Genomic DNA, 24,587 nt, shown 5'->3' with positions numbered 1-24,587 from the left:
TTTGATGAACAACAAGATTAAAAGGCCATTTATCAGCCTTAGAAGCAGCCCTCCCCACCGGAAAGAAAGACTTCTTTGATGCTTCATTTTAAACGTCAACTGTTCTTTGGAGAAGACTGAAGTGTAGCTCTCGATTCATGTAGAGCTTACCAGGATCTCCAAAATTGCTTGGTAATAGCTCTTTGATTTCCACCCCAGGATGTCTCTCCCATTCTAATCCATTGTATTTATGGGTCGTTTGCAATAGATGGAACAGATGTCTCCCAAGGAGACTCCCACACATTAGCTTGTTCCCTGCTTAGGTCACAAGTACTGTAAATAACTCCAACATCCTTCTTATTCATCCCCTTTGTAGAGGAAATGAAATACCCATCCAGCTAATAATCCTCTATTAAAATAAATATTTGTGGAGCTGAAGGGCTTGACTTGGTTGCAAATTGCAGAGGGGCTGGCCCTAGTCACCGGGGTATTTGCTGAGCCATGGTTTGTGTATTTCCCACAGTTCATGGATAGACTAAGGGAGGCTTAGTCTAAACCCATTTAATGTGAGAACTCCCACCGTGCTCCCAGGCATCCCCTAAACCAAATGGAGGCAAAACCCTGAATCGCTTGCCTCCCTCATCGTCTGCATGGGAAGTGGGTTTCGACAGGTTTTTTTCAGACTGGAAAGGAAAACCACAAGATGCTGGAGCTGGGGGTTGGAAACAACTGAGGCTTGAGCAGGTGTCTGGAATCTCTCTCTCTCAGGTTGCTTCTGAAGAATGCTGGCCTCCCTCTATTTTCTCATTTCCTGAGGCCACCACTGGCTTCCTTCAAGATTGGCTGATGGCCACCTTTCCATACATCACTACGGCGACTACAGGGAAATCGGTACTAAGAGGGGTACTCATCAAGAAGCTAAGAAGGCATGGTACTTTTAAATGAATCCACAACCAGCTTATACTTAGATTTGCACCCTTTTTCTACCTCTCCCTCAGCCCCACAGCACTTATGTACATAACCACAATTTATTTATTTGTATTGAATGTCTGTATTTCCCTCTGTACTGTCAGCTCGCTGTGGGCAGGGAACATGCCTACCAGCTCTGTTCTATTTGTACCCTCCCAAGCACTTAGGACAGTTCTTTGCACACAGTAGGCGTGCAATAAATGCAATTGATATGATTGATTGATCAGCTGGAAAACTAGCCTCAGTGGCCCCCATCTGCCCAGGCCTAAGTATTAATCTTGAAGAGAATTTTCCTGAAGAAAATTCTGTTAGGGCCTAGATTTAAAAGGGGTCAAACTCGAGTATCCTTCACTTAGGTAGGCCTAAGAGGAAGTGCCAACCTAATATTATGAGGGGTTGCCCGGGGCAAATAGGATCAGTGGGTTTGAAATCTCTAGCCCCACCCCACCTTCGCCCTGGGAAGTCTGGCTGCTTGACTGTCCAACTCCACTCCAGTTTTTCCACTTCCCAGCCTTGCTCTGCCACTCCACTGAGGCCCTGAGGAGATTCCCATAGTCCAGACAGGCTCCTGATGGAGGGAAGAGAGATGCATGGAGAAGGAGAGTGGCCTAGTGGGTAGAACTAGTGAGTCTCACGAGGAACAACCTAATTACCTTGTATTCATTCATTCATTCATGCATTCATTCAATCATATTTATTGAGCACTTACTGTGTGCAGAGCACTGTACTAAGTGCTTGGGAAGTACAAGTTGGCAACTTATAGGGATGGTCCCTACCCAACAGGCCCACAGTCTAGAAGGGGGAGACAGGCAACAAAACAAAACATGTATGCTTAGAACAGTGCTCAGCACATACTAAGCACTTTAAAAATGACATTATTATTGTTATTATTAGAACATGGGCCTGAGGAGGCCTGAGACGGGGACCATGTCCAACCTGATTAGGTTGTATCTGCCTCAGTGTTTAGTACAGTTCCTGGCACATAGTAGGCGCTTAACAAATACCATTTACAAAGAAAAAGAGAGGCCCCGAGCACTCCCGTGTCACATCTATCTAATCAGTTAGAGTCTTATAATTATAAAAAGTGAGGTATTTGTTAACTACTTTTTCATGGTATTTGTTCAGTGTTTATCATGTGTCAAACTCTGTCCTAAGCGCTGAGGTAGGTACAAGTTAATTAGGTTGGACATAGTTCCTGTCCCCCGTGGGGTTCATGGTCCAAGTAGGAAGGAGAACAGCTATTTAATCCCCATTTTATGTTGCCAACTTGTACTTCCGAAGCGCTTAGTACAGTGCTCTGCACACAGTAAGCACTCAATAAATACAATTGAATGAATGAATTTTACAGTTGAGGGAACTGAGGCACAGAGAAGTGAAGTGACTTCCCTAAGGTTACACAGCAAACAATTGGCAAATCCAGGTTTAGAGCCCAGTTACTCCAACTCCCAGGCCTCGGCTCTTTCTGCTAGGCCAAACTGCTTCCCCTTGGCACTTGCTGCATGCCAAGCACTATGCTAAGTGCTGTGGTCAATGCAGTGTAATCAGATCAAACACAGTCCCTCTCCAACAGGCAGCTCACAAAAGCGAAGGGAGAACAAGTATTGAATTCTCATTTTACAGATGAGGAAACAGGTACGGAGAAGTTATAACTTGCACAATGTCACACAGTTGGCAAGTGGCAGGGCCGGAATTAGAACCCAGGTCTCCTGACTTCCAGGCCTGTGTTTAATTCCCATAATCTCATTTAAGAAAAAAACTGCCTGCATCTGATCAAACTACTTTTTTTTTAATTCTTTCCATGCTGGATTCCCCAAAAGTGTACTAATATTAAATTCCCTGATGTCAGCTAACCAATCAGCTATTGTTAGCTCAGTTGGAAAGGCACATCGATTCTAATAATTTTTTTCCACCTTCTATTAGGTTTGCCCCACAGAGACCCAAACAAAGTGTAGTTTTTAATGATTCCATGTTATTGGAAGAAGGGAGGAGAAAGACTAGGAAATAGAATCCTGGTTCCAGTCAGTATTTTACACACCTCACCCTAAGCCCTTTCTATGACTGGAAGAGAGTTTAAAATAACCAGGGCAAATTGGAGATACGGAAGAAAGAAACCCAAGGAGTAACTCCGCTCTCTCGTTCACCCCACACATCCAATCTGTCACCAAAACCTGCCAGTCTCACCTCCACAATGTCACCAAGATCCGCCCTTTCCTCTTCATCCAAACCGCTACCTTGCTGGTTCAATCTCTCATCCTATCCCGACTGGATTACTGCATCAGCCTCCTCTCTGATCTACCAACCTCCTGTCTCTCCCTGCTTCAGTCATACTTCACTCTGCTGCCCGGATTATCTCTGTACACACCCCAGCCCACATCCTTCCCCTGGCCTGGAATGCCCTCCCTCCACACATCCGCCAAGCTAGCTCTCTTCCTCCCTTCAAAGCCCTGCTGAGAGCTCACCTCCTCCAGGAGGCCTTCCCAGACTGAGCCCCCTTTTTCCTCTCCTCCTCCCCATCCCCTCCGCCCTACCTCCTTCCCCTTCCCACAGCACTTGTATATATTTGTACAGATTTATTACTCTATTTTACTTGTACATATTTACTATCCTATTTATTTTGTTAATGATGTGCATATAGCTATAATTCTATTTGTTCTGATGATTTTGACACCTGTCTACATGTTTTGTTTTGTTGTTTGTCTCCCCCTTCTAGACTGAGAGCCCGTTGTTGGGTAGGGACCATCTCTATATGTTGCCGACTTGTACTTCCCTACTCTGCACACAGTAAGCGCTCAATAAATATGATTGAATGAATGAAATACCATGATAAAAAAAAGTGGTGGAGCCAGCATTAAGATCTATGTCCTTCTGATTCCCAGGTCCATGGTGTATCCACTAGGCCATGCTTCTTCTCTTCAGGTTGTTCCTTGATATTACAAGACAAGGGCTCTGAAACATGGGGGTGACAAGGAGTCTCTCCTTGGTCAAAGCATGCTCAAATGTGACCCCATCTACACCACTCCAGATCCAAGCAATATTAGGGAAACAGCAGCAGCAGAAACAAGTATTCCAATTTCAGCAAAAATGCAAAATCTCCAAATTAGGAAGGATTAAGTACAAAAAAAAACCCTCTAAAGATGCCTTTAAATGGACTACCCCTCTAGACTGTCAGCTCTTTATGGGTAGGGAAGGTGTCTACCAACTCTGTTACACTGTACTCTCCCAACCGCTTAGTATAGTGCTTTACACATAGTAAGTGCTCAATAAATATGATTGATTAACTAAACATTATTGAATTGTCTTAATAGGGTAGCAAAAGAATCAAGTTCACAAGATTCTTGGGCTGAATGTAATATGACACTAAGGCATATTGAGATATATATATATATTATATTTGTATGTATATATGTACATTAGTGAAGAAATTGAAAAAATACATATAATTATGTCACAAATGAGAAGAAAATATAACAGGTTTCACTGTAATTAAAATTTTACATCCAAGACCATAACACAATGAAATCACTATGATTTAAAAAAAAATATATGCAGGCCATTATTTCCTGAAAGAAGCAAAAATTCACATGGCACCAGAATTTCCTTTGAAAGCTACCTTCAACAGGACAATAAAAAAAGGTAGAAAGTAGAAATGAGCTTAAACTGCAGCAAGAGGGACATGAGCTAGACATAAACATAAACAATTGGCTGCTGAGAGTTCCTCATCTCTGGAATGAGTTTCCAAGGGAGGTTTAGAGTCACTTCCCAGGACACCCATCTGTCCTAGGAGATCTAAGGCAGGGGGATAGACCAGATGATCTCGAAAAATGCCTTCCATCTGTACGATCCCATAATTGAATGTGCAAACCACTTCCTGGTTACAGATTAGGCATCTTCAGAAGCTGCTTGGTACAGTGCTCAGCACACAGTTAGTGTTCAATAAGTACCATTGATTGATAGATTGACTGGGTCCCCAAAAGCCTACCTTGCCATTCTGGAGCAGCTCCTGCCCTTGGGGAGTCTCAGTCAGGGTCAGGAAGCTGCCACTGGACAGTTACTGTTTCGGGCCAGTATCCTGGATTTGAGAGTTAGGAGAGCATGGCGTAGTGGCTAGAGCAGGGTCCTTGGAATCAGAGGTCATGGGTTCTAATCCCAGTTCCCCCACTTGCCAGCCGTATGATCTCGGGCAAAGTCACTGCACTTCTTTGTGCCTCAGTTACCTCATCTGCAAAACAGGGATCGAGACTGTGAGCCTCATGGGGAACAGGGACTGTGTCCATCCCAATTTGCTTGTGTCCACCCCACAACTTAGAACAGTCCTGGTACGTAGTAAGCACTGAACAAATACCATTATTATTATTATTAGATCCTTGTGGAAGCTAGATGCAAGGGGTGGAAAGCAGGGAATTTTACTCTAGATAATAACACATCTACGTTTTATGCCTGCAGCAGGAAGAGGGCTGCCCGAGGGAAGGACTTCTTAATTTCCCCCTAACTATAATAGATCCTTTTTCTTTTCCTCAGAGGCAAACCCAAGGCAACGATGAAAAATCGTTGCCAATTCAGCAACTGTCAGAGCTGCGGGGGCTGGATCACCAAGGGTTTATTTGGTCCCGGTTTTCTTGATTTTTATGAAAAAGTCAAAGCTCGAGATGAAGTTATAGGTGGACAGTGGAGTGGCCCCCAATCACGCCAGCAGCGAATTCTCCATGGGAATTGGAAAGCCTGCATCCTGGGGGTGATGGACAGGAAAGCTCTGGAACCCTGGGCAGCAGTGATGGCTGTGGAATAACGACTTTAGGGTGACAAGGGAGGCCAAGGCATGCTAAAATGTCTCTCAGAAAGCCACTGCAGGGAGGGGCCCAGGATACCCAATGACCTCGGAATGACTCTAATGTGAGTGAGGACTGTTCACCCTCCTGTCATATTGTAATAATAATGATGATGGTATTTGTTAAGCACTTACTACGCATCAAGCACTGTTCTAAACACTGGGGTAGATACAACCTAATCAGGTTGGACACAGTCCCTGTCCCACAAGGGGCTCACAATCTTAATCCCTATTTTACAGATGAGATAACTGAGGCCCAAAGAAGTGAAGTGACTTGCCCGAGGTCACACAGCAGACAGGTGGCAGAGCGGGATTAGAACCCATGACTTTCTGACTCCCAGGCCTGTGCTCTACCCACTATGCTGTGCTGCTTAGCACAGTGCTCTGCACACTAATAAATAAATACGATTGAATGAATGAATGAACCCTTCTCCAAATGGTTTTCTCTGGCCCTAAAGGGAACGCCGTGTAGGCTGCAGAGAGTTGGCACTCAAATCTTATTTTTTAAACAGGTTGAAAGTGGCAAGTCGTTTGCTTTGAAAAAGTGCCATGCTGTACTTGTTTTGAAACGTTCCCCGGAACCACCTGTTGCAGGAAGCTCATCGTGGGCAGGGAACATTGTCTACCAACTCTACCAACTTGTCTACTAACTTGTACTCTCCCAAGCACTTAGTATATTTTTCTGCCCTCAGTAATGACTCAGTAAATATGATCAATAGACTATGGCTCAAACCTGATTCATCACTGACTCTCCCTCCCTCCCTCCCAAACTTTTGGAAAGAACAAGTTGGGGGAGAGGCAGACATTCACGGTGGTGGGGAGGGGTCAGACTTGAATCTGGGGATTCAAGCTGGAGCTGTGCTCAGAAGCTCAAGGGCTGTTCCAGTAATAATAAGAAGAAGAACTGTGGTACTTATTAAGTGCTTACCGTGTGCCAGGCACTGTATTAAGCACTGGGATGGATACATGCAAATCAGGGTGGACACAGTCTCTGTCCTACATGGGGCTCACTATCTTTAATCCCCATTTTACAGATGAGGCAACTGAGGCACAGAGCAGTGAAGCGACTTGCCCAACATTACCCAGCAGACAAGTGGCAGAGGCAGGATTAGAACCCAGGTCCTTCTGACTTCCAGGCCTGGGCTCTATCCACTAGACCCAGTGCTGGATGTAGAATGTAAGCTCTCTGTAGATGGTGAACTGCTTGTGGACAGCAAAAGTGTCTACCAACTCTGCTGCACTGTACTCCTCCAAGCGTTTTTGTACAGTGCTCTATGCATTGTAAGCACTCAATAAATACCATTAATTGACTGTTCTGCTGATTGGATTGCTAAAACAGGACCTACTTGGGAAGGGGAAAGGGAGCAGGAGGGAGATGGCTGGTGGTCATCTATAGATGGCAATTCCCCTTTGTGGGGCACACCTTCCCTTCCCGCCTGCCGCCCACTTTATAGCTTTGGTGGGGACCCAAGGAAATTCCTGAGAGTGGATCGATAGGTTTGATTCGCAGGAGCCCCATGCCTAGCAAATCCAATCTGGGGTCAAATCCAGCGTGGGGAGGGAACCAGGGAAAAGTCCACCTGTGAATGGCTGCATGGGATCCTTCTAACACCCTCCAAAGCAGCAAGGCAGCAACTTGACTGCATGAAACCTACCCTTCTACACCATAGGAAATGTCTAATGTCATATAATAGGGAAGGCAGTGATCTCAGCAGGAACTTAATAATAATAATAATGGTATTTGTTAAGTGCTTACTATGTGCCAGGCACTGTTCTAAGCACTGGAGTAGATACAAGGTCATCAGGTTGTCCCACGTGGGGCTCACAGTTTTAATCCCTATTTTCTAGATGAGGAAACTGAGGCACAGAGAAGTGAAGTGACTGGCCCAAGTCACACAGCAGACAAGTGGCAGAGACGGGATTAGAACCCATGTCTTCTGACTCCCAAGCCCACGCTCTTGCCACTGGGCATGCTGTCATCGACCTTGACAGAGAGGCACAATTGCTTGCAAAACTGTCCCTGAGTGAGGAAGGGTTTGTATCGCCGGCCACAGATCCGAGCAAGGTATGCCCGAAAGAAATAAATGAGTGGATGAGGAGCCAGAGGGGCGGAAACATGGAAGGGCACAAATGGTAGAATGGAGATCAAAAAATTCCACATGTATCCACGGTTGACCTCCCTCTGACGAGAGTGACCTAAAGCATTCTTCACGGGGCTTGGGTTTTGATTAGGGCAGCAGTGCCCGTCCAGTGGCTATTTCCCAGTGGAAATCCCTTTGGAATTCAGTGTAAATCTAACCTTTCCAAGTTCGGGGAAATCCAGTGGAAGCAGCAGGGATCTTACATCCTAATCAGTTGCAGTAAATTATCCTCTACTCTGTGGAAGAAATCTTTCAGGGGCCCAAATGCCTCTTCCTCTGTTAAGTAAAACCCTGCCCCCACTCCCAGCAGATTTATTTTCCCATTCCCCACCACCACCTCAGCCTTGGTGAATGAGGTAGTCAACTTAGTAGCAAGACCAAAGCAACTGTTTCTCTTTCATTCCTTAAGAACTGGACTCTGTCAAAAATAGCATACTACTTTGGAGACTTTGCTGGGCAAAATAACCAGGCGCTGCTACCACCCAAGAACAATAACCACATATTACAATGAAAGCCAAAAATACCTTCATAAGGCCTTTTCTTTTTCCCACACAATCACTTATCAAGAGCCCAACTTGGTTCAGCTAATCTGAGATAAACATTCTGAGGACACTGTGTCCTCAAAGATGATGGGTCTGAGGGCAAGTAGAAAGGGAGCCTTTTCCTCATGTTTATTCAACTGAAAACATGCCTTGGGTTGCCAAAATGGCAAGTTGTGACTAGATCCAGCTGCACAAGATCAGATATATATTAACTCTTGTTCCCTTTCCTCTTTACCCAAGGAAGATTTCCTTCACCACTCGCGCGTCTCACGTAGTTTTGCTCTGGCTTTGTGGGCAGCCATCTTCCTCTATCCATATTCCCTTATCGGACCAGTCTTGGCCCTACACATCTTCCTCTCCATTCCTCTTCCTCTAAGGCACTCAGGAGATATTGCCAAAATGATCTTGGAGGAGGGACCAGGCAGGTGAAGATGCTGAGAGGTTGGAAGGAATGAAATCCAATATGGGAAACAAGTGCTAGATAGCAGGGAGAATAGCTTAGGGAAGGATGTCAGAAGGTTTTGTTGGCTAAGGACCCAGTGGGAAGCCGCACTCTCGTAGATACAGCTCGGGCCTTGGAGCCAGAGAACTGGGATTCTAATCCCAGCTCTACCATTGAATAAGTCAGTTGGGTAAGTCAATTATTTCTCTGAGCCTCAGTTACCTCATCTGTAAAATCGGGATTCAATACCTGTTCATTCATTCAATTGTATTTATTGATTATTGATTTACATTTATTGATTTACCTGTTCTCCTTCCTGCTTAGACTGTGAGCCCCAAATGGGACAGGAACTGTATCCAGCCTGATAAACTTGTATCTACCCCAGTGCTTAGAACAGTGCATACCACATAGTAAGCACTTAACAAATTCCCATGAAAAAAAAGTGGAGCAGGTTATGGACCCCTAGGACAGATTGCAATGTATAACATTCATATTTCTCAACACTCAGACTGATTCTCAGTTTCAGTGAAGGGAGAAGAGCACAGGGAAGCAGCCCGGCTTAATGGAAAGATCACAGGCCTGGGAATCAGAGGTTCTAATCCTGGCTCTGCCATTTGTCTGCTGTGTGACCTTGGTTCAGTCACTGACTTCACTTCTCTGGGCCTAACTTTCCTTATCTGAAAAATGGGGATAAAATATCTGTTCTCCCTCATAGACCGTGAGCCCTATTGGGGGCAGGACTGCGTCCAACTTGACTATTTTGTATCTAACTCAGCGCTTAATACAGTGACGGGTATATTGTAAATGTTCAACAAATCCCACGATTCATTCAATTCATTCATTCAATTGTATTTATTGAGCGATTATCGTGTACAGAGCACTGTACTAAGCACTTGGGAGAGTACAACAATAAACAGACATACTCCCTGCAATTATTATTAGAGGGTGATCAACCGATCCTTGTCATTTATTAAGCACTTCCTGGGTGATGAGAACTGTAGGCTGAGGGATGGGAGAGGGTGTTTTCTGCCCTTCTGGCCCTACCATGCTTGGGTACGTCCAAAATGGGCAGTTTCCCAAAAGACCGGGCTTCCGGTTGGTCGGGGTGGTTATTATTTTGGGATTCTAGCAATCCCAGTTGGCAAGACCCTCAGGGACTGACCAAGGGGAGAGGGTCAGGGGGAGCAGACAAAGATCCAAGATGACCCCCCCCACACACACACCAATCCCTGCAATATTTTCCCCATTTTAGAGTCAAAATCCAGGCAGGTTCAAAAAGCCAGGAAAAGCTGGAGATTGCCAAGCTAAGCAAGAGCTTCTTTCAGACAGCACTATTTTTACGGGAAAGAAGCAGAAGTAAATCAACAACTTTCCAGTGAACCACACCAAACCCACGACAGGCCCTGAGGATATTAGAAGACACGCTACAATCTTCTCAGTGTGTTAAAAGTGATCTTCAGAAGCAAGCGCTTAAAAACTTGACATGCAAGAGAAAGAGAGGAGTTCAGAGAAAGTTGAAAGCCCAGGAAATGAACACCAGGTCACCTTCCTTAGCTGCTGTAATGTATTTGTGTCCTGCGGTCTGTCCCTCAGCTAGATCTCTTCCTTTCAGGGTTCTGATGTTACCAAAGAGTTGCCTGGGAGGTTAGCAGACTGAACAAGGACGTTGAAACTCAGGGGCCTGGGGTGTTAATTCCGGGTTTACCGGGAGCCATTGGCGATGTTGAGGCAATTACTTAATCGATCTTTTCCCTCAAAGGTCTAATCTGTGAAGAGGGAAATGGAAACACTAATCTTGTCCAAAATGGCCATGAAGCACTTTGGAGGAAAAATAGAGCCCTGAAAAAGAGAAATATAATCACAAAGTGGGCGGTTTGAGTTGCCATGTCATGGTTCTAACACCTGATCTGATGTGACTGTGGATAAATGATACAGAAGGAAAGCACTTTGAACATTCCTAGCGAGGATGTGAACAGCTTTCTTTTCCCCAGCAGCGAGATTCCTAGTGTCATAGGAGCCTTACTCCAAACCATGGCTTCAAGAAAAAAAGAACAAAATGAAAGGGAGAGAGAAGGGCTAAAGAAAGTGGCAGCTTCATAAGCTTCCTCTTGTTGTTGTGGACAGATGCTGAAATCATTTTCCTGGGCTGTTTTCTTTAAAAACCCTGGGACTTCTTAGCTGAGCTGGGCTAAGTAGAGGAGAGGAAGGGTATATTTGGGGGAAGTGTCAATCAATCAATCAGAGAAGAATTCATTCAGTCATATTTATTGAGTGCTTACTGTGTTCAAACCACTGTATTCAGCTCTTGGGAGAGTGCAACATAACAATAAACAGACACATTCCCTGCCAACAACAAGCTCACAGTCTAGAGGAAGCATGGCCTAGTGGAAAAGACTTGTGTACCAATCCTGATTCCGCCACTTGCCTGCTGCCTGACTTGGGGCAAGTCACTTCTCTGGGCCTCAGTGATCTCATCTGCAAAATGGGGATTAAGACAGCGAGCCCCATGTGGGATATGTACTGCGTCCAACCTGATTAGCTTGTATCTACCCCAGCACTTATTACAGATCCTGGCACACAGTAAGCACTTAAATACCATACAAAAAAAATCAATCAATCAGTCATTTGTGCTTTCAAGCCTGCTTATATTAGGTGGATTGTAGTGAGGAGTGGGGGAGATAAGCATTCTCTTCCCATCGCCAAAGCCTTCCTGCTAGGGTACAAGGCTGCTTTGCAGGGGACCTGACTCCAGAAATAGATCCTACTGTGCAGTCCCGTTCTGGGGTGAGCCAGCAATGGAACAAGAAGACAGTGTTCTGGTCTTGTAGCTGACAATGCCATTCCCCACCCTCAACCCACAAGCTCTCAAGAAGCCATTCACTAAGCCAGACCTGGTTGGCTGATGAAGGCTTAAAGATTCAGGAAGGGGATCCTTTATCCAGGCTGGGGGATGTCAGCAGAATCTGGGAGATGCTGCATTGTAGGAAGGTTTTCTTCCCCTGGGGGAAAAATAATAATAATTATAACAATCAACATCATAATAATAGTATTTGTAAAGCACTCACTATGTGCCAAACACTATTCTAATTGCTGAGAAGATACAAGTTCCTCTGTGCCACATGGGACTCCCAGTCGAAGAAGGAGGGAGAACAGGTATTGAATCCCCATTTTGCAGATGAGGGAACTGAGGCCAAGAAAAGTGACTTGCCCGAGGTCACACAGCAGACAAGTGGTGGAGCCAGAATTAGAACTCAGGTGCTCTGATTCCCAACCCTGTGCTCTTTCGACTAGGCCATACTGCTTCTATTTGACTCATACCTAGCCGGGAGGGAGGTGAGCTCAGCAGCGCTCCATGCACGTACTGAACGGGGGCTTTCCTTCTGCTGAGCAGGGGCTCCCTCCTCCCACCCCCCATGCCAGGAAGAGCTGGGTATAGCCCCCTTAATGAAGGGATCAAGGAAATTCAATAATTCAGTCATATTTATTGAGCACTTACTATGTGCAGAGCATTGGACTAAGTGCTTGGCAGAGCAAACTCTAACAGAGTTGGTAAACATGTTCCCTTCCCTCAAGGAGCTTACAGTCTAGAGAAAACTGATCGATTAATTGATGTCCACAATTACGGCAGGGCTAGCACACTTTGGAAGACAGAAATCTAACTCAAAGGGACTTGCGAAATTAGAATGGCCCACTAAAAACAGGATGGAATCACAATAACAGATCAAATCAACAGACTGGAAACAAAGTAGCAAGGTGGTACTTGGATGTATTAAATATACGGTCCAGGAACTCATCTTCCACTTGGCCTGAGGCTGGCCTGGAACAGTGAATCTTACACAGTTAGGGTCTCAGTGATTTTAAACAGATCCTGGTGAGCCACACAACCAATTACAGAGCAGCAAAGGTAGAAGGAACTGGGGTCGCTTCTTCTGGAGAAGTAAAGGCTAAGAAGGGGTAACTATCTTGCAAATTAGCGGAAGAGTTTCATGAGGTGACCCTGTTTCTTGTTTTCCCTGACTGTGAAAGACCTAGCAAGAGAAAATGAGGCAAAACTACATCAGGAGAAAGAATGGCTGGAGAGAAGGAAAATAATCGTGGCTGGTACAGAGACAAAATTAGGGAATAGGAGGACGGCTTACAAGTTGAACTGCCTGGAGCTAGGGGCCGGACCAGGTGACATCATGAAGTATTTCCTCACTCTGATTCTGTACAACTTGCAAAACCAATCTCATGCATTTCCCTAACCCAATATACCCTCAGAAAGCATACCACAAACGTGTCTCTGAGCAGTGTGAATAAGGGTGGCCCTTAGTCGCTCACCAGGTTCCGATTCTGATTCCATAAGGCTACTCTCAGAGCCATTGGTGCTTTCCTGCTTTGGGCCTAAGACCCTCCAGCCTCTCGGATTTCTCCGTTCAATGACAGCAGAAGTCACTGTGCTGCCCTGTCTCCATTCCCCTCTACTCTAGACATTTAAAAAATGGCTAAACCACCAAATGGTCCAAGGCCACGGGAAGATGACCTCAGGTGAGTCACTCCTGGGAATCACATCAGCTCAGATGGTTTCTCCAACCACTTTTTTATGCCTCGTTAGAAAGGGACATTTTAGCCCTTCAAATGTAGCCCTTGGAGAAACAAACCTTGGCTTCTCTTCCCTGTCTGAACCAAAGTAGGGAAAATATCACTGTAAACAACAGAAAGGAGAGACTATTCCTATTCCTACTGCATCACAGTAATGCCTTTCTCTGGAAGCAAAGTGGTTTCACATCTGTTATGGCAGTGTGCTTATGACATCCCTCCTACCAACCCTGTGAGTCCCGTGCGGGACAGGGACTATGGCCAACCTGATAACCTTGTATCTACCCCAGTGCTTAGCACACAGTAAGTGCTCAACAAATACCATTAAAAAAAATCTCTGGGAGATTGGAACAAGTAGATTTTGCTGTCTTCATTTTAACTTATGAAGACTTTGAGAACCAGACAGGTTAAAGATCGCATCTAATGCCCCATAGCAGAACTGGGATTAGAACCCAGCTCCCATCACTCCCAGCTCACTGATTTTTTTTCCTCATTAAACCATATTGTGAATTTGTTCATTAGATTTTATGGGATTTCTCTAGGGGAAAAGAAGCCTTTTTATTTCTTTTCCAAAATGCGAAACCATGAACATAATTACAAAAACTCAAATATTACGCAAACTGGAAGAAATCTTTCCAGAATCCATTTGATCTCAATAGGTTTCCTTTTCAAATGAGACAATATAAAATTCATTCCATTTCCCCCCCTTATAAATAATCTATACTGTGCTTTGTAAAGACTCACTGCGTCTGATACTGCGTTTTGTTTAAGGGATATTATTTATAACTCCATTGAGTCAAGGATTCAAATCCTTCCAAGACTGGGGACAGGAAAGAGCCCTTTTCACACTCCTGACTCACCAGCCCTGTGTGGAATCTCTTTCCACAATCTCTTCCTAGGGTTTCCACTGCCCTCCTCCCTTTTCCCATCAGTCTTATACCTCAGCTATTGGAGAACCAGTTGATACTCCATTCCACACTTTGAACCAATAAAAGTAGACCTGAACTCAAACTCTCTTCCCCTCTGGCTTGAGAGAAAATCCACGTAACCCAGATTACAACTTGTTCAGAGAAACTCAAGCTCCTAACCAAGCATGTTTTGCACCCAAATTCAACCTATGATGTAGTTATTTGTGTTGCTTTCAAAGGATTTTATTTAGTGCATTCTCTTTCTTAAAAATTAGCTGAAGTTTGTTTATGAAGGGAGCAGTTTAGAGGTTCGGAGGAAAGAAATCACACAGCAGGATACGTTCGGCTACAGGAATCGCTTCCCGGTTTAGCCATGCAGAAGTCCCAGAAAGATCGCAGCCAACGCCCGACTTCTCTCGACTCTGTCCCCGGAGTGTCACCAATGAGATGTGCTCTCCTTAGTGGCAGGCTTTCATCCCTGATACATATGGGGACTCCTGCGGCCTGCAGTTACACTCCTGCTGCTCTGGATAGTCTATGAAATCTGGAGCAGGCAAGCCTGACAGGATCATCAAGGATTTGTTCCAGATCGTAAACGTGGGACACACCGGGAGGATGAAGGAAATGTCGAAAGTGTGCAGGTGGAGAGAATTTGCTGGGTCATAAAATGACAACGTGTTGTTGTCATAATCCAGGAGGACCCCGAGACGCTTCATCTGAGGGTGAACGTCTACTAACATCTCTTTGTTGTTGTGTCTCACCACAAAGTTATTATTGCAACGGGAGAAGACCCATGATGAGGCATTCTTGCCGATCCATTCGTTCTTTGGGGCGGACTTGTAGGCAACACCGACTGCATACCTGAGGGACAGAGCAAGGAGAGGGGTGTGAGTGCAAGCACCATCATCATCACCACCCTGGTCATGGCTCCAGTAGGGAAAAGGGGAAAGAATGGAAAATGGCGATGAAGGAACAACAGTAAGATCACATCAGAGTGGCCAGGGATGGCACTTCATGAACTGGGTCCCTCGTGATGACACACGGCCACCATTTTGTGGAAATCTGCTCAATTTGGCCGAGATTAGAGAGTTTTTCTGGGAAACCCTGAACCTCCCAATTGCTCCAGGCCTTTGGTGTCCCCTTCCTCTGGTAAAAGGAGCTGCAATACATGAAGGCTCAACACTAGAAATAAAAAAAAAATGATATTAAGGTATCTGGTGCCAAATCAGAACTGGATTGGGAATGGGACAACTGAAAAATGGATTGTCTGGTATAAAACCAGATGATGGGCCACCTCCCCTTGCATTGGGCTCTAGGGCCAGTTGGAGACCACCCCTGGAAGGCACACCCCCAGTGGAAGCCCATTAGAGTTCAACCCCATCAAAGTTTGCTCCCAAGTTTTCCCCGGCTTTCAAAATGAAAAGTTGGCAGTGCTGCAAACTAGTTCATAGAATTGGAGAGCTGGGAAGAGGGCTGCAGTGTGACCCAGGATGGGGAGACATCTGAAACATCCAGATAATGAGGAACGCAGTCTATTAAGGCTTAATTATCCAGATACTTTACTATGGTAGATGAAGCTCAGTTTCCATAAGCAAAATGGAGAACAACATAGAGGAGCAGCGTGGCACAGTGGAAAGAGCCCGGGCTTTGGAGTCAGAGGTCATGGGTTCGTATCCCGACTCCACCACATGTCTGCTGTGTGACCTTGGGTAAGTCACTTAACTTCTCTGAGCCTCAGTTACCTCATCTGTAAAATGGGGATTAAGACTGTGAGTCCCACGTGGGACAACTCGATCACCTTGTAACCCCCCCCCAGCGCTTAGAACAGTGCTCTGCACATAGTAAGCGCTTAACAAATGCCGTTATTATTATTATTATGACAATTTTTAAGAAGGTTTGTTAATATCAATAATAACAATCACAATAATGGTATTTGTCAAGAAATGTTCTAAGAACTGTAACAGATACAAGTTCATCAGGTCGAACACAGTTCCTGTCCCACGTAGGGCTCACAGTCTAGGTAGGAAGGAGTAGAATTTAATCCACATTTTTACAAATGAGGAAACTGAGGCACAGAAAAGTTAAGTGAGTTGCTCAAGGTCACACACCAGGCAAGTGGTGGAGCTAGGATTAGAACCCAGGTCCTCTGACTCCCAGGTCCCGATCTTTCCATGCTGCTTCTCTAGTTTTGTCCACAAAACTAAGATTTAGCAGAAAAATAAAGAACTCTTTGCTTCACTTTGCCTAATATAGGCTCAGAATCCCTTAGCAAACTGTCCCACAGAAGAGATTTTTCACATAAAGGACCATGTGGACAGACTCCATGCTTGAGGCAATGTGGTCTTTATTAGACTTCATGCCCAGACAGGTACTGAAAGTGGAAATGGGGAGATGATAAAGTAATTCCCAGTTTTACTAAAAAGCTCTGCTGATAGCCTAGAATAAAAAAAAATTGAATTTGGAAGCAGAGTATTAAGGTTCTCACTCATGTTATTTCAGATGTAAATGCACAGGCCTGGTGCATTTTATCTCTTCCCCAGGCATAAGGTTGGGGGAAATAACCACTTTTGAATTCTAATCAATTTCCTTTAGGGCTTTCAGCTTGTTACACTATAAAAGGCTTTCTTTTATTCAGTCCCTGAGGCTCTGTACTGGAGAGATTAAAAAAAAAACCAAGAGTGCTATAGTATCTGGAGATGAAAACTCCTGTTCACTGAACTGTCAGCCTTTTGCCAATTACAGAATAGCACAGCCTTTAAAACAACACCCTCACCAATCTGGCATAAGAAAATTTTAGAGAGAATTATATTTGGACTTCCCTCCCCTCCAGATTGGCAATATTTTAATGATCAAAAACTGGCAGAAATCATCATCATTATTAATAATAATAATAAAGGTATTGGTTAAGTGCTTACTATGCGTGCTCTTGCCACTAGGTCATGGCGTTTCACTAAAAATAATAACTGTGGTATTTGTTAAGAGTTTACTGTGTGCCAGGCACTGTACTAAGCGCTGGGGTGGATACAAGCAATTTGGGTTTGACACAGTCCCTGTCCCACATGGGGGCTCACTGTCTCAATGCCCATTTTACAAATGGGGTAACTGAGGCCCAGTGAAGTGACTTGCCCAATGTCACACAACAGACAAGGGGAGGAGCCTGGATTAAAACCCACGACCTTCTGACTCCCAGGCCCATGCTCTATCCACTGTGCCATGCTGCTTCTATTAATAATAACAATAATAGTAAAAGTAATCATACTTATTGACCACTTAGTATGTTCCAAGTACTTTTCTAGGAACTGCAGTAGATACAAGATCATTGGTTCTTTGGTTCTGTGATCATTGGATCACAGTCTCTGTGCCGCATAAGGCTTATGGTCTAAGTAGGAAGGAGAACAGGTCCTGAAAACTCATTTACAGATGAGGAAACTGAAGGACAGAGAACTGAAGTGACTTGCCCAAGGTCATATCCCAGGCAAGTGGCAGAGCCAGGTTTAGAAACCAGGTCCTCTGACTCTCAGACTCTGGCTGGCTCTTCTCTAGCAAATTTTCTAAATGTTTCAGGTCTCCAAAGTGGGTGGTCTGTATGAGCCAAATATTTGTTACCTGCACTGTATTACTGCATTTAAAGACTTAATCCTACCTCTAATAATACTAATAACAGTGGTATTTGCTAAGCACTTACCATGTGCCTGGCACTGTACTAAGAGCTGGGGTGGATACAAGCAAATCAGGTTGGACACAGTCCCTGTCCCACAAGGGGCTCACAGTCTCAATTCCCGAATTTACATATCAATCAATCAATCAATCGTATTTATTGAGCGCTTACTATGTGCAGAGCACTGTACTAAGCGCTTGGGAAGTACAAATTGGCAACACATAGAGACAGTCCCTACCCAACAGTGGGCTCACAGTCCAAAAGAGTGGGCTCACAGTCCAAAAGGAAACATATGAGGTAACTAAGGCACAGAGAACGGAAGTGACACAGCAGACAAGTAGAGGAGCTGGGATTAGAACCCATAACCCTAGAACTCTGGCTCTATCCACTTTGCCATGCTGCTTCTCCCCAAGTAAGCTCTCCCCAAGTAAGTAATTGAATGAATGAATGAATCAAGATATAGAAAGACCCCAGGAGACCCCAGGAGCTGTGTGACCTTGGACAGGTCAGCTCACTTGTCTAGGCTTCCTTGTCCTCATCTATTAAATGAGGATTAGAGAGCCATTCTCCTGAGCTTAAGAGTCCCGTGATTGTAATTCATTCATTCATTCATTCAATTGTATTTATTGAGCACTTACTGTTTACAAAGCACTGTACTAAGTGCTTGGGTAGTACAAGTTGGCAACATATACGGACGGTCCCTACCCAACAGCGGGTTCACAGTCTAGAAGGGGGAGACAGACAACAAAACAAAACAAATTAACAAAATAAAATAAATAGAATAGTAAATATGTACAAGTAAAATAGAGTAATAAATCTGTACAAACATATATACAGGTGCTGTGGGGAGCAGAAGGAGGCAGGGCGGGGGGGATGGGAAGGGGGAGAGGAATGGGGGGCTCAGTCTGTGTAATGTCTCTACCCAGCATGAAGCACAGTGCTTGACACACAGTAAATGCTGAACACATACCACGCTTATTATCTGCACAACTAAAACGAGAGGAGGCAGGCACTAGAGAAAAATCTGGTACTCACAGGGTGTCAGAGATTCCCTGAGAGATAAATGGAGTTAACACCAGGCTGGGCTTCTAATTGGACAAACCCCTAGTCATATTAGAATCAATCAATTGTATTTAATGAGCGTTTACTAAGTGCTAAGCACTGTACAAAGCACTTGGGAGAGTGCAATAGAAGAATATAATAGAGTTGGTAGATATGTTCCTTCCCCACAGAGAGCTTACAGTCTAGAGGGGGAGACAATCATATAAATTATGGATATGCACCTAAGTGCTGTAGGGCTGACAACAGCTGTTGGCTAATAACCCCCCCCAATCCTAAAATAATAATAACAATAATGATAATGGTATTTGTTAAACGGTTACTAAGGGTCAAGCACTGGTTCTAAGCACGTGAGTAAATACGATGTACTACAGTTTGGTCCCAGTCCCTGTCCCACAAAGGGCTCACAGTCTTATTCCCTATTTTATTAATTCATTCAATCGTATTTATTGAGCACTTACTGTGTGCACAGCACTGTACTAAGTGCTTGAGGAGTACAAGTTGGTCCCTACCCAACAATGGGCTCACAGTCTAGAATTGGGTAGAAAACAAAACAAACCTTGTGGATTAATGATAATAATAATAATGATATTTGTTAAGTGCTTACTACGTGTCAAGCACTGTTCTAAGCACTGGGGAAGATACACGGTAATCCAGTGGGATCCAGTCCCTGTCCCACATGGGGCTCACAGTTTTAATCCCCATTTTGCAGATGAGGAAACTGAGGCACAGAGAAGCAAAGTGCCTTGCCCAAGGCCACACGACAAGCAGATGAGATCATTGAGGCAGAGAGAAGTCAAGCACCTTGCTGTGCAGGACACTCTTCTAAGGCAGGCCTGGGTCCCCGGGGCCAAGACAGTAGGAGGCCAGCCCCTCCCTCGGCCCCCTGGGAGGAGATTGACACTGTCGATCCCTCCACTCACCATGTGGAAGAGCCCACGACGACCTCCCAGTAGTGGCATCCGCTGTCAATGAAGACATTCCCTGCTGCCCCGTAGCACGCAGTGCCGCTGAACCTCTCCGGCGTGTGACTCTTCTTCAGGGAACTCTCGTCCTTCTCCATCTGCAACCCGTCATTGGAGATCTTCAGCTTCTTGTGAGTCAACTTGGGGTCGAGCTTAAAGGGCTGGCCTGCCAAAAACACGGAACAAAATCCCCCCCCCTCAAGTTCAGACATCCCAACGTCTGCTGTTGCTAGGCGATAGGGATTAGGTGCTTGGGTTTATTCATTTATTCATTCAATCATATTTATTGAGCGCTTACTGTGTGCAGAGCACTGTACTAAGCGCTTGGAAAGTCCAAGTCGGCAACATATAGAGATGGTCCTTACCCAACAATGGGCTCACAGTCTAGAAGGGGGAGACAGACAACAAAACCAAACATGTAGACAGGTGACAAAATCGTCAGAACAAATAGAATTATAGCTATATTTCAGCCATCCACAGTGAGGCACCAAGCCGGGGTGTGGGTTGCTCAAACAAGGGAGTGGGACAGAAGTTATACTTTGTAAATAATTCTGGAAACAAATTCTGGTGACGCAGTGTGGCCTAATGGTTAGAGCACGGGCCTGGGAGTCCAAAGAACCTGATTTTAATGCTAGCTCTGCCACTTGTCTGTTGTGTGACCTTGAGCAAGTCACTTCACTTCTCGGGGCCTCAGTTACCTCATCTGTAAAACAGGGGCTAAGACTGTGAGCCCTATGTGGGACATGGACTGTGTTCAAACTGATTAGCTTGTATCTACCCCAGTACTTAGAACAGTGCCTGGCACATAGTCAGTGCTTAAAAAATACCATTAAAAAAACCATAATTCCCCTTGTTGGAAAGAAACAAAGAGAATGAACTGATGAAAAGATGTCTTGATAATAATTTGGGAATTTGTTCAGCGCTTATTATGTGCCAAGCACTGTACTATGCGGTGGGGTAGAAGCGATGCCATCAGATTGGACTCAATCCTGGCCCCACATGAGGCTCTCAGTCTAGATGGGAGAGAACAGGTATTTAATCCTCATTTTACAGATGAGGTAACTGACATGCTGAGGAGTTGTGACTTGCCCAAGGTCACACAGTCTTCAAAGGCTATCAGTTCAGCTGAAGGTCCAAGGGGAATTTGCTGGTTTGGCTGAAACCAGACTACTTTGGCCAAGTCTTAGAGGCAAGAAAGAGAAGTGTTTGGGGATGTTTGAAAATATCCCAGGGAGAGAACCTCTTTACCAGACCAAAGTCCATGGGGAAGCAAATCCGCTAAAATACCTCCAACAGACTGTGAGACATTACTGGGAGAAAATGTGGCTGACCCAACCATCCCCAGATAGAATTTAATTCACAAAATAAGTTGTCTCTAAATGGTGGTCTGAAAATTCCACAAACAGCATAGGGAACCCAGAGTGTTCTACAAAACACAGTGAGACCAGGCACCAGTAAACACTGATCCACTAGACTGCAAACTCCTTGTGGGAAGGGATGGTGTCTACCAACTCTTTTGCACTGTACTCTCCCAAGTGCTCTGAGCACATTGAGTGCTCAATATATACCTCCGAGCACTGTGTCAGAACACTGTGCTAAATGCTCGGGACAGTACAACAGAGCAGGTAGATATACTCTCTGCTCTCAAGGAGCTCATCTAAATGCTCGCTGACCATCCCTCGGGATGTGGACACATTTTTACAACTATTTTTTATGGCATTTGTTAAGCGCTTACTACATGCCAGGCACTGTACTAAGTGCATGCCCCTGTTTGCTTTGCTAACGCTCTGTTTCTCTGGACTGGAAATACAAGCCTAGAAAAGGTTCTTTGTTCCTAAAATCACATCTCCTCCAAGAGGCCTTCCCAGATTAAGCCCTTTATTTTGCCTACCTGCCTTCCCCACTGTGTCAATTATGTCCTTGGCTAGGTACCCCTAAAGCACTTTGATACTTACCTCAGTCCTACAGTAGTTATGTAAAGATTCTTCCACTCTGTTTCCCCTACCTGTAATTTATTTTAATGTCTGTCTCCCCCTGTACTGTAAACTCTTTTTGGGAAGGGATTGGGCCCACCAACTCTGTTGAATTGTACTTTCCCAAGCAATTATTATTATTAATTATTAATAATTAAGTATTACTAATATCACATATTAGTAATAATAATAATAATTGTATACTTACTGTGTGCCAGGCACTGAACTAAGCACTGTGGGGGGAATACAAGCAAGTTGGGTTGGACAAGTCCCTGCCCCACATGGGGCTCACAGTCTTAATCCCCATTTTACACATGCAGTAACTGAGGCACAGAGAAGCAAACTGACTTGCCCAAGGTCCCACAGCAGACAAGTGACAGAGCCAGGATTACTATGTGCATAGTAAGTGCTCAATTAATACCACTCATTGATTTACTGATAGAATGATTTTATGGTTTCAACTCCTCCAAGAAGCCTTCCCTAATTAAGCCCTCTTTCCCCCAGCTCCTCTCACTTCTGGATCATCTATGCTCTTGAATCTGTGACCTTTGGGCATTTGGTATTAACCCCACAGTGCTTATGTACATATATATAAATTGCATATTGTCAATTATTCAATCAATGAATTGTATTTATTGAGCACTTACTGTGTGCAGAGCATTGCACTAAGCACTTGGGAGAGTACAACACAACAATATATACATTCCTTGCTCTAGAGGGAACTTACAGTCTATTTATATTAATGTCTTTCTCCCCCTTTAGACTGTAACCTCATTATGGGCAGGGAACATGTCTACCAACTCTGTTGCACCACACTCTTCCAAACGCTTTGAGAAGCAACATGGCATTGTAGATAGAGCACTGGCTTGGGAGTCAGAAGATCATGGGTTCTAATCTCTTCTCCACCACTTGTCTTTTGTGTGACCTTAGGCAAGTAACTTCACTTCTCTGTGCCTCAGTTACCTCATCCGCAAAATGGGGATTGACACTAATGAGCCCCAAGTGGGACAGGGATCTTGTCCAACCCAATTTGCTTGCATCCACCCCAGTGCTTAGTATAGTGCCTGCCACATAGTTAAGCACTCAACAAACACCACCACTAATACACACAGAAAGTGCTCAATAAATACCACCGACTGATTGTTTGACCTTCTGGGTCACAAGCACTACTAGAAGGCCTGAACTACTTTAGGCTTCCAAGAATTTGATCCAGTGGTCAGCCATTCCCTTTTATGTGTGCTTCTCCTGTGAAGAGTGTAAGCTCCTTGTGGGCAGGGAACATGTCACTGTTATTCTGCAATTCCCAAGTGCCTTGCTTTGCACCAAGTGGGTGGGCAACAAATGCTCCTTCTGACAAAGAAAATCCAGGTGCCACCAGGAGGGTAGGGGGAGGGAGAGGATGGGTTTTATCCTTCCCACCTCTGGGTTGTGCACCTTTCCTAGCTCAAAACGGAGAGGGGTTCAGTGATGCACTGGAGAGGGGCCCTGTCCATTGCTACTGATCCGGCCCGTCCAGGTTTGAGAAGGATTTTCTCATTGCCACTGAGGATTTGGTGACCTTACTGAAGGCACATCTCCTCCAAGAGGCCTTCCCATACTAAGCCCTCCTTTCCTCTTCTCCCATTCCCTCCTGCATCGCCCTGACTTGCTCCCTTTATTCATCCCCCCTCCCAGCCCCATAGCACTTATGTCCATATCTGTCATTTACTTATTTCTACTGATGCCTGTCTTCCCTTCTAGACTGTACACTCATTATGGGCAGGGAATGTGTCTATCATTATATTGCGCTTTCCCAAGAGCTTAGTACAGTGCTCTGAACTGAAACGGAAAATGAAACATGCTCCAAATACAAAAACAGAGAAGCAGACTGCTGAAGAATTGTGTTCATTTTTCCTTCCTTCCCAATCAGGTTTCAATCCACAGAATGGCCAAGAAATTGTAAGTGCCCAATAAATGCAACTGATTGAATGAATGAATGTCCAGTCACCCACCCACCACTTCCACCTCTTCCCCCCGAACACGGTCGCCTCCCTCCAGCTTCTTAGGACATACTGTTGGTTTTCAGGCGGGCAGGCTCACTGTTCCTGCTCCCTGCTTGGTTTATGGCCTTGACTAGGAAGATGTAGCGAGTCCCGCTCTGCAGTCCGTGCACCGTGTAATGGTTCTGCTTGATGTTGGGGACGATCATCCAACTGTCCATAGAGCTGTACAGGCCTGCAGCGTGGAGAGACACAGCGCATCAGAGAGGAACGGGATAACTAAGAGGTGACAGTGGGGCGAGGAGAGACATGAGCGTGTCACCGGCTGGGGAGGCGGATTAGTCAGGGGAGTGTTTCTTAAGTGCCCGCTATGTGCCAAGCACTGGGAAAGAAAGCCCATCCACCCCCACTTCAAAGCACTCCTCACCTCACTACTCTTCTACTACAACCCAGCCCACACTGCTCCTGTAATGCTAACCTTCTCACTGTGTCTCGATCTCCTCTATCTTACCGCCAAGACCTCGCCCACGTACTGCCTCTGGCCTGGAATGCCCTCCCTCTTCAAATCC

General features: G+C 45.0%; 1 protein-coding gene across 1 annotated transcript in view; it reads right to left on the bottom strand.

The window, feature by feature from the left end:
• Positions 1-12,097: 12,097 nt before the first annotated feature.
• Positions 12,098-24,587, bottom strand: part of MID2 (midline 2) — a 248,190-nt gene continuing 235,700 nt past the window's right edge. The window contains exons 8-10 of the mRNA XM_038748157.1: positions 24,092-24,253; positions 20,025-20,232; positions 12,098-15,245 (exon numbers count right to left, since the gene is read on the bottom strand). Coding sequence (XP_038604085.1) covers positions 14,843-15,245; positions 20,025-20,232; positions 24,092-24,253 — 773 coding nt within the window. The 3' untranslated portion in view covers positions 12,098-14,842. The remainder of the gene's footprint in view (positions 15,246-20,024; positions 20,233-24,091; positions 24,254-24,587) is intronic.

Source organism: Tachyglossus aculeatus, chromosome 6 (genome assembly GCF_015852505.1).
Source record: "Tachyglossus aculeatus isolate mTacAcu1 chromosome 6, mTacAcu1.pri, whole genome shotgun sequence".
NCBI classification, from domain to species: domain Eukaryota; kingdom Metazoa; phylum Chordata; class Mammalia; order Monotremata; family Tachyglossidae; genus Tachyglossus; species Tachyglossus aculeatus.
This window is presented reverse-complemented; position numbering and strand designations above follow the sequence as displayed.